Source organism: Hibiscus syriacus, unplaced genomic scaffold (assembly GCF_006381635.1).
Source record: "Hibiscus syriacus cultivar Baekdansim isolate YM2019G1 unplaced genomic scaffold, ASM638163v2 tig00110895_pilon, whole genome shotgun sequence".
Classification (NCBI taxonomy): Eukaryota; Viridiplantae; Streptophyta; class Magnoliopsida; order Malvales; family Malvaceae; genus Hibiscus; species Hibiscus syriacus.
Window position 1 is genome coordinate 2,044,003 of NW_024062903.1, and position 13,624 is coordinate 2,057,626.

A 13,624-nucleotide genomic window follows, 5' to 3' on the forward strand; every position below is an offset into this window, starting at 1 on the left:
TCTTGGTGACTAAAATGAACGCTTTTTGATTTGGATGGTTGAAGTATAATGATCCTAACAGTTAGACGACCATAGTATAGGTTATCATAAATTTTATTGATTGATCGATTATTTTATAAACCATGACCAAAAATCAACTTTCTGTTAACTCTTTCCTACTCCGATCCTTCCGAATTAAAATACCCAAAATATCTGTGTTTATATATATATATACAAATTTGTGCCACAGCTTTTCATCCTTTTCCCGATTGAAGTATATCTGGAATTCCTTTATAGGGTTTTATATATAATTTGCCAGCCTTTTTTTTTTTAAAAAAAAGAAAAAATTGTGTCAATCGGCAAATAATAGTCGGTAGTTGATGGGTGCGAAGGCATGGCAAAGGAGGTTGCTAATATTGGTTTTCTGGTGGAGGCTAACGTACGCCGTCTTCGTTCCCTTTAGGGTTCCGTTATGTCCCAAGGTCTCCGTTCCCGACGCGATCTTTGACTTCCGAGACTCTTATTGTCCAATTACCTCTGCACATACCGAATCTATCGAGTTCGTTGGTGTTACCGAAGTACCTTCGCATTCTTTCATTTCCTTCCCTTTTTTTCCCCTTTCATTTTGTATTCATTATATCCCTTTCTTTTAAATTCTCTTTTTTCCGCCTGATTTGAGGTTTTGGAAATTATAAGTTAGAAGCTTTTTTTTTTATAAGCTGATAAGGATACGCAAAAAAAAAAAGAATGTATTTAGGGTTTTCCATTTTGGTTGCTTTAGAAAGGTTGGAGCATGATTTCTCAAAATTAGGGAAAATACGCTAATTGTCACGTATGGGCTGAGAAATATATGATCACACACACAAATATCATCCATTTTTGCATTTTTTTATGAATTTGCTGGATTAGTTCTCAAGAATCTTACGATTGGTCTTGATGGAATTGGAGATATCTTAAATCTATTTATTTCTGTTAGTTCATTGCATTGGGTCTAAAGGAACTAACATTATTTAGACAAATTCATATTCGAAGTTGACTTGAATTATGATTGTACTTCTTTTCTGCGTGATTTTTAATTACACTTTTTCTTTGATATGGTTAAGGGGGACGAGGTTTCATTGCAAAAGGCGCTTAACATGATTTACAAGAACAGTAATCAATATGTAGCAGTGCTTTTCTATGCATCTTGGTGCCCCTTTTCAAGGTCTTTTAGACCAAGCTTCAATATCCTTTCTTCTTCTTATCCTTCTATTCCTCATTTTGCCATAGATGAAGCAGCTGTCAGGCCAAGGTTTGCAAATGAATATCTGTAATTTAGTATTTCCATGCTATGAGTAATTGAGTATGTTTATCTTGCTAAACTGAATTTTGGTTTTGATTTCTTCAGCATACTCTCAAAGTATGGAGTTCACGGGTTTCCTACTCTTTTCCTTTTAAATTCTACAATGCGTGCTCGTTATCATGGAAACCGGTCTTTGAAATCTGTCAGTGCATTCTATGGTGATGTCACTGGTAAGGCCTTTGCTCTGCAACTTTTGGATTTTTGTGATATCTATGTTTCATCGAGTTGATACGTATAGTAGATTTAAAGTGGAGATATTCATATGTTTTGACTAATGGCATACTTTTTATGCAGTTTTTATTTTAATTTTTGGGTTAAAAATGCTTTATGGTTCTAGTTTGTGAGTTGTGTGATTAACCTGTCTGTCTGGTGCTAAATTGATATTTCTCTTTTTTTTTGTGTTTAGTGCGTAAGATTATGGATTCAGTAGGATAAGAGTGATAAGGTAGTCTTGAGTAATAAATGTCCTCATTGTGTCTTTGTTTTGGCTTACGTAAAGACAAATATGCCATAGTATCCCACTCATAATCCAATCCAAACTATTGCAAACCTGCTTCTCATCATAAGATTGCATAATCCATCATGGATAAGATGATGCAAAATGAGATAAAATTAACTGAAGGGGAATCTTGTAGTGTCTTATTAGATATACTTATCTATGATCCTGCTTTCCATAGTAAATGCTTCCTTAAGGAGTTTTTTGTTTCTTAATTTTTCCCCCTTCTTTGGGTGGGCTTTAATGATTTATAGTTTCATACCTCCTTTAATGTTCCCTTCAAAATTTCTCCCCATCAAGGAATGTTAATTTGTGATTCATTCATTTCCAAGATGGGGAGTTTGATTGAAAACAAAGTTTGATGGGGTTTAATAATATTCTACATCTGGAAGCTATGCATATCATGGCTAACATATTTGCTTTGCCATTGTTCTAGGCATTAAGAATTGTCTGGATCAAATATCATTGGGCAGAATCAGTCGCATGTCGAATCATGAGAAGCATAATAGCACTGAGCAGGAAAGCTGCCCATTCCCATGGGCAAGATCTCCAGAGAATTTACTTCGACAAGAGACATATTTGGCTCTGGCCACCACTTTTGTGCTTTTAAGATTGCTTTACCTATTGTATCCAACTATGCTTGTAATTGCACAGTTAATTTGGACACTGTTGATCCAAAATGTGAAATTGGGGGCTCTGTTGGAACACCCTCTGGCATATCTGAAACGGGCGATTCAACTGTTTAATTCCCTGAAGGAACCTTGCAAGAGAAGCAATTTACAAGGAGCAATGAATGCTAGAGCATGGGCCTCTAAATCCCTTGCAACCGTCTCGATCGGTGATGCCAACACAAGCCGTGCAGTGCCAATAACTGGATGTCACTAACTCAGGTTGGTGTGGGATGTAGCTATATTTGTTTCCTATGGAATGTTTGGCCGCAATCTCCGGGAAGCAGGGAGCCTTGTTGTTTCTTGAATTCTTTCAATACACTAGCTTTTGTGTTAATTTGAATTATGCTATGTTATATTGACCCTGTACTAGTTATTTATCATTTGTTGATGATCTAGATTACATGACGTTTACACATAAAGCAGCACTTCAACTTGTAAATAGGCTACTGCCGATAACTGCAAGCTGTCATCTGGCTTATGCCATTTTTGGCTTCTTCAAAGCATGTTTGCAACTTTTTGTTAAATAATAGTAGACCTAAATTCCATGTTCTATACTATTATTTGGAGTTGCAAAGACTAATTATTTTCACTTGCATCTTTCTCACTTTGGTGTTTGACGTGTGGGGTGGTTATTTAACTTGTTCGATACTTGTAATTGACCTTTCCAATGGCGAAAATCTCTTAGGTTTTGCTTTGGTGAAAAGAAAATAAATTCTGAATATGTTCTATAAGAAAAAGTGAATGAAAAGAGAGATTGTTTTTGTCTTTATTACCTCGAAACCTGTATCCATCCCGTCTAATTTGGTGCGAAGTGGGAGGTTCCGTGAAACCCGTCCCACTGACATCCCTATGTTTATGCGTATATATCAGAATGTCTAAACCAAAATAGGCTCTACTCACTAACCACAATAATCACCTCACATCATTACCATCCATAACCATAATGGGCCACCCATTAACCACTTTGTTCAGTTGTATACACAAATGTCTAAAACCAAAATGAACCTGTTTGAACTGTTGCCTTGAACCAAGCTTGGCGCCCAGCTAACAATGAACAAAATCAACAGAAATTGGAGCTGCACCCCAAAAAACTACTAAGGCTCCTAAACCTACTGCACAAAAAAAAAACCAACGAGGAACTGAGCTTCATTCACTAATGAATCAGCCATGGAGCAAGAAGTCGAACATCCACCTCTATTTACTTGGTAAGAGCTAGCACCAAGCTGTCACGAGATATCCAGTGGTATCATCTTTCTTCACAATCTGCCAACATAAGACATCCCTTCAGGTCAGTACCATCAATAACAATATCGAAGGCATCAATGTTAAATGATTATGAGAATGCATTATAGAAAGTTCATTGTCCTAGAATACAATATTTCAAAGCATCAATGTTCTGTCTTATAAGTTGAACAAATATCAATGATAGCAAAGAGCCAGCAGAATGCAAGTCTTTTTGTAACTGGCATGTATCTATACTCTTGTACGAATAGCTAGCTGCATTTTCCCTAAAAGTTACCCTGTAAAAAATGAAGGTCCACAAAAATGAAAGCAAAACCAGAATCTATAGTTTCAAATCTGTATCTGCAACAGTTTCATGAATGTACTATACATGGTTGTACATAAGCACAAATTATTGATGATAAGGAAAGTCTTTATTGCGGCTGTATTGTGCAACAAAAAAGTACTCTCTCCAAGGAAAATAGTTTTACTGTAGCACATTAAAGCAACAACATTATAACATTGAGTATATCATGTATTTCTAATGAACACCTATGACATATACAACTACAATTACCGATGGAAAGGAAAAGCTTCACTACTAGTTGTGTAACATCCCAAAAACCGGGTTGGTGACTAAAATGAAAGTTTTTGAAACTATGTGATCAATTTCGGAAAATTGAAAAGTTTAGGGACTTAAATGAGAATTTCTTGGAGCAGGATTGAATAATAAAGTTAGGAAATGAAAAGGGCATAATGGTCATTTGAGAAGAAAATAATTAAAAATGTATGAAGAGAATATTATAACACGTGGAAAAGGGGAAAGAAAGAGTAAGAGATATCCAGAGCATTCTTCAGCTTTCTTCTTCCTCTTCACCGTGGGTTCTTCCTGCATAAGGTGAGTATGCTTTCTATGGATTAATTCTTTCATTTTAAGGTTGGTTTTGATTATTGGAGTGTTAAGAAAGCTTAAGGAAAGGTTATAGTGGTGTAAAACAAAAAGATGGACAAGTTATGGGTGATTTAATAAAAGAAGGATTTAAGTGAATTGATGAGAAAGAAGTTATAAATGGATTTTTAAGCCATATTTGACTTGTCAAGGATCTAATTAAGAAGTTAGAAGTGTTAGAAATGAAATTAGAACATGTTGAAAATGTAGTGAGATTCTTGGTTTCAAGTTATATGTGTAGATATTGAAGACAATGATGTGTTATATGGATATAAATTGATTTAAGTAAGTGTAGTTGAGTTTAATGGCATAAAAGGGATTAAAAACGAAAGGTTTAGGTTGGGATTGGTAAATTTTAAGGCTAAAGGAGTGAATTCTGGGTTAGGAGTATCGGTACTGATTCATCCAATACCGGTACTTCAAAGGAAAATAGGTGAGATTTGGGATAGGGGTATCGATACTGGTTGAACAGTATCGATACCATAAGTCGAAATTTGATAAGTTATTCAAAGAGTATCGATGCCTAAAGGGGTAGTATCAATACCAAGAGTGCCGATACCATAAGGACAGTATCGATACCATTTTGAAATAAGGATTACAGAATGCAATTTGGGTATCGATACCCAGGCTTGGTATTGATACCATAGCTAGGGAAGTATCGGTACCATACCTTCGGTACCGATACTACTCAAAGTAAAAATGTGAATTAGATGTTTCTTTTAAATAAGATTATTGATGATTGATTCATAAGGTTTAGAATTCTAATTTTAGTATCAAATGTACAATTGTGTAGATATCGAACGAAAGCAAGTATTTGATGAGGTAACGAGATAAGATCGATCAAGAAAGAGTTATAAGTGCTTGAATTGACTAGTGAGTCCAGGTGACTGCATACGGGTAGGAAATATTAGCTAATGGGAAATTAGATTTGCGACAAGTTTGTTTCCTACATTTGGAAAAATATGATTGTATTAGTAAAATAATGATTAGGATTGATATTGTGTGAATATGACTTGTATGCATTATATGTTATGTGAACATAAGAGAACAAAACATAAACTATATGATATGATATAAGTGAAGGCATGCATATATGATATATGTTATGAGATATATGAGAAAATGTATATGTGACTATCTAAGTGAATATATGAAACATTATATGACTATGTGATTATGTGAAAAAGAATACAAGCATATGTGATAAGCTATGTGATATGTGAATCATATGAAAATTTCCTACGTGTAAGTGAACCACATGCCTATATGAATATGTGAAATAACATAAGTGATAAAGCCCATGTTACGTGATAAGAGAGCTAAGGGTATAGTTGGCATGTCAAGAGTCGAGGGTTATATATGGTCCTTTGGGACATATATGTTATATGATATGTGGTTCTTCGGGACATCTATATGGTCTTTCGGGACAAATTTTACATGCCCCTAGTGGGACCCTATACGAGCTGTGGTGACAGCATATGTGCACCACTATGTACTCACATATCTTTAGTTCTCCCAAGTATACCATGGGCAATTAAACGATACAATATAAATAAAGTATGTGTGTTGTGTGTTTTGTGGTGAAATGTGTTATATGGATTTTATAAATGATAAGTATAATATTATATGATAAATGGTATTAATGATAATGATAAGAATATTAGTGAGGATAATGATGACCTATGTGTATGTATACATTTTGCTATATGAAATATTATATGATTTGGTGTGAAATGATAGTATGAAATGTTCATGCATTGTTAGTAGTTAAAGGTTATATTATATGTTTTTTTATGCCTCACTAAGTCATAGACTTAGCGTGTGAATGTTTCACACGTAGGTTTCGAGAAGATTAAGAAGCACAGAGGAGCAAGACAAGTCAGCTTCTCCTTTCCGAAGATCAGATCAGAAAAGTGTTTTGAATCATATGTATTTTGGTATATTAAATGTCGTTGGCATGTACTAAGAGCTTTGCGTTGAATATGTTCTAATAGGATATGTAAAACCAAATGTTTTTAATTAACGTAATTTATTCAGTTTTGATTTAAATGTGAAATTGAAATTCTTTAGCTATTTTGTGAAAAGAAACGGTTTAAAAGTCGATGTGATACCTCAGACTCATATTCGGGTTGGATACGGGTTGGGGGTGTTACAAGTTGTATTCATGGAACTTGCTCAAATCAAATTTACATGAAAAAAAAAGTTATCAGAGAGAAAAAGCAGTGCTTGATCATGAAGACACCAGGCAGTGTAAATGCATTTAAAAATTACTTGAAATGCTTGAGTAAAATATCAGCCATAAAGACCAGACAGAGCATATGTTATCAATACCTGTGTTAGGTATTGCTTAATTCTCTCACTTACAGTTCCCTCCAGAGCTCTCTCAGCATTATATCTACAAGAAGAATACAGGAATAGCCATTAAGAAACTGTCCAGGTCAACTGGTTGTTGAAAGTAAACAGCATTATGAACAACGAACTATTGGGTAGGCCCTAACCTTTGATGGACAAACATCTCCAGTGACTGCTTCACATTGCCAAGTATTGGGTGGTTTTCATCGGTTTCATGCAATCCCATCCTCTTCAAATGATGCCAAAGGTTATCTGCACAAGTGGATTAGTTCACGTGCAGGAAAAAAGAAAATCAAATTCAATCCTTAATTCATCAAGAAAACACTATTAATCATGTGATAAGTTGATAATTAACTTTCAGCCAGATAAATTCACTCGAATGAGAGTAATACAGGACAGCCTACCAAGTATATGATCTATAAACATACAAGACAAAGAAAAAGCAGATTCACACAAACACAAAGCAAGTTTGGCCTCACAAGTTCATAACCAAAATTTTAAAGCTCATACATTGATCAATAAAGTGTACCTTCCGCAATTTTGCCTCCGGCAAGCTGCACGATACTAATCACAACAAAAGTAAAGCCATTCATATGAGATGTATTCACATCCTCAACATATTTCTTATACACATCAGCAGGTAACTGACTTATGATAACATATGATTTGGCATCAATTCCACCTTGAAAACAACAAACGTCATCGAAATTAAAGTTAGAGAAAAAAAAATTATACGAATCAAGAGAATTTCAAACAAAGGGCGACAATATATTGTTACTTTGTTGAGATAGCAAGGACTGGTTTGTGGAAGAAGGGCGAGATCTTTGAAGTTCCCTCAATTCGTAACCAAAGATGGAGGAGAGTTTTTCTTTAGCCTGGTTGATGATATAAGCAGGAAGTGAAAAGTGACGATAGTTTTTAGTGACTAATTGAGAGAGTTCTTCCCTTTTAATTGGACGTCCTGAGTTCTGATGCGTTTTAAATAGTATGTAACGAATTACTTCTGCAACAAGCTTGTCTTTTTCCTACCAAAAACAAAATCAGAAAAAGAAACCAACTTTTTAACAGATTGGATTATCATTTCGAAAGGTATTAGCAGAAACTGAAGCAAAAGAAAAAATTACCTCTTTTGATATGTCTAATTGAGAGAAACATTCACCAGGATTTTCCATTTAGCATTAAGGACGAGAGAGGGGTTAGTTGCGTGTCTGTTTGGTTGAGAAGAAAATAGAACAAAAACCCTCACGGGAATTTGGAGAAAAATAATACTAAAACATAAACCCAAAACAGTTCAATGTTGGTTGGGGGAGAAAGTTGAGAGAGCGAGTAAAGCAGTACGGTAAGCAGGCGACTTGAGTAAAAAAATATTTTTGTTAAATTCAACTTAATTTGATTATATTTATAATTTCATAAATTTTATTATTATTATTTTTAAAGTATAGCATTTGATACGAGTTGTAAAATATAATTTGAATAATTCAAAATTTTAATAATTAATAGATTAATTTTTAAATTCAAATAGAGTCACTTAATTTTACATGATATATATATATATATATATATATATATATATTGTTTTATTTTCTGTTTTTCTACTTAGGGTTTTAAAAAATTAAGGTGAAAATGTCATTTTTGTCTCTGTAGTAGACTCAATTTATCATTTTCGTCTCTATCATATTTTTAGTTAATCAATTGCATCAATGTTTAAAATATTTAATATTGTTTATATATTTAATTAGGGTTTTGGGTTTAGAGTTTATGATTTAAAATTTAGAATCTTACGTTAGAATTAGAATTTAGAATGATTAAATTAAACAACTTTAAGAGTAAAATTGATCAAAATATGATAATGACGAAAACAATAATTTGGATAGAGTGAACCTTATGTCAAAAATTATAGATGCCTTCTAATTGCTTCCATCTCTACCTATGTACTTGCTTTGTTTCAAACGGGAAAAAGGGTAAATTACAAAATTAACAACTGATTTTTTTTTCTCTTATTTTGATCACTGTAATTTAAAACTTTTTTATTTAATAATAAAGCTTTATATATTAGATTTTTTTTGTTCACTTGATCGTTTTCTTAGTTACACTTTGAGGTAGTACGTGATTCCGTTGAATGGTAAAAGTCCATCAGATTACCACTTTAACACAGGTGCGTTGAATACCTCCTTTTCAACCCACTGGTACTAATCATTTATCAGAGCTAGCTCATTCAAACCGGATACCTTTATAAACTCAGTTTCAACATGCATGTAAAATCCTGTGTTGATGGAGCCACCGTCGAAAATCAGTGCTTGGTGGTTGTATACCCTATCATCCGTAACGAATGCTTGAGAATATGAATCGAGTGAGTGAGGGATCTAAAAGAGTAAGCAAGAAGTTCTCTTTGCTTGTTAGGCTTGTCATAGGGAGACCCTCCTCTTTCTATGATCAAAATTAAACATTTGTGGTCAGACAAAGTTGCAACTAAAGGACAACCGACAATTCCTCCGCCTACTATGATGTAGTCGTGAAATGGGGGAGCCGAGATTGATTCTTGAACAATCTAATATATAAAGCTAATAATAATAAGATACAGGGTGCTTTACAAGATGATATTTAGACTTTTTTAGTCAAATACTCCATATCAGAATAAAAATACAAAATCAGTAACAACGTAATATTCTTCTGCAGGCACGAATCGAAGAAATTTATTATTAGAAAATCATTTCAAATTTAAATCTATCTATATTAAGACACTAAATCGAAACCATGATGTTAAATATCAAGTATCCATGCAACCAACGCCAAACCTAGTTTTGGGAAACACAAGAAACAAGACGCTGCAAATAATCCTCACCATTAGTGGAAAACCCTGCATATCTTGATCCGTCTCCTTTTCGTGTCCTGGAAAAACACAGTTGGTAACTCTATGATCCGGGAAAGCGGTCGTCATGAACACTAACACCGACATGCTGGCATGAACGAAATCCGTAAGTCCAACCTTGTACCTATTGTCCTTCGGGGATTCGACTTGGAGATCAAGCTCGAAAAGGGTCATCCCTCAAGGCGTCATGAAACTGTCGGTGAAGTGTAAGAAGCAAGAGAGAGCACAGAAGCCTATGAGGGAGTAAACCATGATGGTGGTAACATGGTTAAATTTAGAAGGCTTAATTCTCAAATAACTGTCCAAACTATACCCTTTGTGCCAAATAAGTGCCTATATTTTTTTTGGGCCATCCGGGTGCCTAACGTTAAAGACGTTAGCACTTTAGGTGTCCGAGCTGTCAACGACATTAGTTTTCTCCGTCTAGTGACACGTGTCACAACCTAGTAATTTTAAAAATTATTTTAAAAAATATTTAAAATACTATTATATTTATAAAAAACCTAACTTTTCTTATTTTATAAAACAACCCCAAAACTCCAAATCCTAATCTTAATCCACCATCGCCGCCCTCTCCCACAACCGTCGCCCCTGACGTAGTCCTTACCATCATCCTAGTTATATGTCACCGTAGTTGTCGTGATTCATTGTCAAAATCGCGTGTGATCGTGATTTTTATTGTAGGGTTCGCGGGATTTAAATCGTCGATTTGTCGTCGGTCGATCATCAATCGGTCATGATTTCATAGGGGTTTTGGTCGTCGGGGGGGAGGTCGGGTGGAGCTTCTTCAACGGAAAAGTGCCCATATTTTAAATTTAAAATATATTATTATGTTTAAATTTAGATATTAAAAGAGTTTTGGTTGGAGTTAAACTCTCAAGTTCAATATTTTAAATTTAAAAGATATTATTATCTATTTAAATTTAGATATTAAAAGAGTTTTCGTTAGAGTAAAACTATCTCGAAATTCCCTTATAAATATTTAGCAATTCTCGCAGTTTTTCATACCTCAGAATTCAAGAAGTTTTCTTCTCTTGAAAATATTTTCTCTCATTCTTAGAAAATATTCTTTTTCTCCCTTAGTTTTACCGGTGATAGTCGAAGGCAATAAAAGTTTGTGATCTTTACTGTTGTACTATTGTATTTGATCATCAAATTGTTGTATCATGGGAGACAGACGACCAAAAGATCTCAAGCAACAAGGAGTGGTCGAAAATCTATTTTAAGAAAACTGTATAGTGACAGCCTCAACTGATTTCGATCACAAGATCAAATATAAAAGAGTATTTTTATTTCTTTTTTAATTCTCTTTTATTATAAAGAATAAGATTTCTTCCTTTTACTTTTTATCAGGTTTCATTTTTGTCTCGGATTATTTCTTCGGTCAACAATCTTATGATAGATTTTTCATCTTGTACCTTTCTTGATCCAAGATAATTCGGAATTGTAGGAAAAATGAGATAGTAAACAAATTTGTTTCGGGATTTATCTTGCAGTCGTAACGGGTTTACTAAAAATCTCAAAATAGACAAATATGTATAACATAAATTGTCATGAAAGTAATTGTAGTTGTTGATTTTGTTTCAGAATTGTAACCCCCCAGACCGATACGGATGACCCGATCTGATCTGAGGTGTCACATTAGGGCCACCAGAGCGACCCACTGTAAAAAATAGCGGAAAATTTAAAACTTTTATTAAAACATGTAACTTATAAAATAATTTCTCAGTATACAGAAATAAAACAGATTTTCAGACTCATATATAAAACAAAATACAATTACATGCCCCCTAATCACATGTAGCGTACTCTGCAAGCAACCCTGGAAGAACTCCCTTACTGATGTCGATAGATATACTGTACGATTCTTTTAACCTGCAAAGGTGAGTAATAGAGTAAACTTCGAAAAGCGCAGTAATACAGAACTACCAGATGATGCTGATGAACGTGCAGATACAGATAAACATATATTTTTCTTATCGGTTCAGACATCTACAAATCCTTATGTTGAGCGGAAATCCTACTGGTATTTCAGATGGTAACGGACAATGAGCTTTCAATTTAGAGAAATATTTCGGATGTCTAGGTTCAGGAGATCAGAATAGGTTATCTAGTGTGTTCCCGCAAAACCAGTGAAAAGATACATATCTTTTCAAAACATATTTTTAAAAATTTAGAAATCATAGTAATTCCCTCAACCGCACATGTCCATAATGTGTAGGTTCCCCAAAACCATACAATCCCGGCATAACAGTAAGGTCCTGAGCACACAGCCGATGAGCCTTCATATATTCTTCCTCCAACAATAACCCCCAAACAAAACATTTATCAAAAACCATAGTAAATCCCCCAACCGAACACATCATAATATGTAGGTTCCCCAGAACCATACAACCCCGGCACAACAGTGAAGCCCTGAGCACAAAGCCGAGGAGCCTGTATATATTCTTCCTCCAACAATACCCCCAAATAAAACATATTTTCGTCAATAAACGGAGATTTCAAAAATCAAAGCAGAATTCATATCATATATCAGAACAGAATCCAGATCAGAAATCAGATCAAAATTCAGATAAGAAATCAGAACATATTTCAAATCGGAAACCATATAAAATATTCATATGATTAGGAAACACACCAAAGTTTACGAATATTATTTAGAGGTACTGTATCAGGCAGAGAAACACAGATCTTCAGTATGTCGATAGAATGTTGGAATTTAGAATCACTATTGAAAGAGTTCATTAACTGACAGAATCATCAATTATTCAGAATGTGAATTGAGCTGATAAGGAAGAAACGAAGATTCGAAACATTTACGATTTGTGTCGATCTATCAGAATACCGAACAACTTGAGCTGAACAACTCCCAGAACTAATACTTATCGACTGGTTAATGCATTACCCTTCCAGGGTATTTACTCTTTATTTCATTTCCACGCTTCCACAATATCATGTAATGTTGACGTACTTGATTATTTTAATCATAAACCATCGTAATTGTACACTATGTAAACTCATCAGAATTTCCAGACTTATCCAAATCACTTACTAAATCCTCAGTCATTGAGGTTACCTAATTCATTTAGCATTCATGTTTATTCATGTTATTTGGGGGTTTTCAGGGTAATCCAGACGTTTCTGAATTTCAGATACATACTATACTTCCGTTAAATTCAATTTGGTCTTCGTGGTCGATTTGTCTAACAAATATCAAATCCTTACTACTGAATGCGTTCTAGAGTTGAGCTGAGCTGAATACTTCCAAAACTATCATCGAGCCAAACTTTAAAAGACGAACACGCATTCCAATAATATATATGCCATTCAGGTATTGACATAGTTTTAGGGTTGATCTACTCACTTAAATCGTGTTCCATTACTTTTAAAGGTAGTCTAATACCTATGCTTATTTGGATTCCTTAATTAATCCAAGACATTTACTTAGTTTAGGCCATAAGGTTATTTTAGTAATTTTGGTGTTCAGTTTTATTCCATTCATTTCAGAGTTCGATGATATCCAATCATTCCTGAGCTTGGTGATATTCTTGGGGTCATTACCATTACAGGGGTATTCTGTTCATTCTACAGATCCGATGTATTTCAATCATTTTCTTCCATCCTTTTTTATTATTTAATTCCAATTTATCATCTATTTCAGTCCCTTCGAACAATTCTAATAAAAGAGCACCCCGATAAATTGTTCTTCAGGTATTTACTCTTAACTTGGATATTTTCGGGTCAA

At 34.2% G+C, this 13,624-nt stretch overlaps 2 protein-coding genes across 6 annotated transcripts; one reads left to right on the plus strand and one right to left on the minus strand.

Moving 5' to 3' along the window:
* The first annotated feature begins 259 nt into the window (after nucleotides 1-259).
* On the plus strand, nucleotides 260-2,787 carry LOC120145831 (5'-adenylylsulfate reductase-like 4). Of its 2 annotated transcripts, none has more exons than XM_039159557.1 (4): nucleotides 260-557; nucleotides 1,083-1,183; nucleotides 1,367-1,491; nucleotides 2,254-2,787. In XM_039159557.1, exons 1-4 carry the CDS (start codon nucleotides 360-362, stop codon nucleotides 2,700-2,702), a joined length of 873 nt encoding a protein of 290 aa, XP_039015488.1. In that variant the 5' UTR covers nucleotides 260-359; the 3' UTR covers nucleotides 2,703-2,787. The 2 variants fall into 2 exon arrangements, with proteins under 2 accessions (XP_039015488.1, XP_039015487.1); XM_039159556.1 differs by having other exon boundaries at nucleotides 269-557; nucleotides 1,083-1,270.
* A 439-nt stretch (nucleotides 2,788-3,226) lies between these two features.
* LOC120146027 (non-structural maintenance of chromosomes element 3 homolog) lies at nucleotides 3,227-8,308 on the minus strand. Of its 4 annotated transcripts, none has more exons than XM_039159695.1 (7): nucleotides 8,135-8,308; nucleotides 7,789-8,035; nucleotides 7,540-7,692; nucleotides 7,157-7,262; nucleotides 6,990-7,053; nucleotides 3,681-3,751; nucleotides 3,227-3,564 (listed from the first exon to the last, which is right to left on the minus strand). In XM_039159695.1, the coding sequence occupies exons 1-6, from the start codon at nucleotides 8,180-8,182 to the stop codon at nucleotides 3,701-3,703; spliced, it is 669 nt and encodes a 222-aa protein (XP_039015626.1). In that variant the 5' UTR covers nucleotides 8,183-8,308; the 3' UTR covers nucleotides 3,227-3,564; nucleotides 3,681-3,700. The 4 variants fall into 4 exon arrangements, with proteins under 4 accessions (XP_039015626.1, XP_039015625.1, XP_039015624.1 ...); XM_039159694.1 differs by having other exon boundaries at nucleotides 3,227-3,597; XM_039159693.1 differs by having other exon boundaries at nucleotides 3,227-3,600.
* Nucleotides 8,309-13,624: the final 5,316 nt, after the last annotated feature.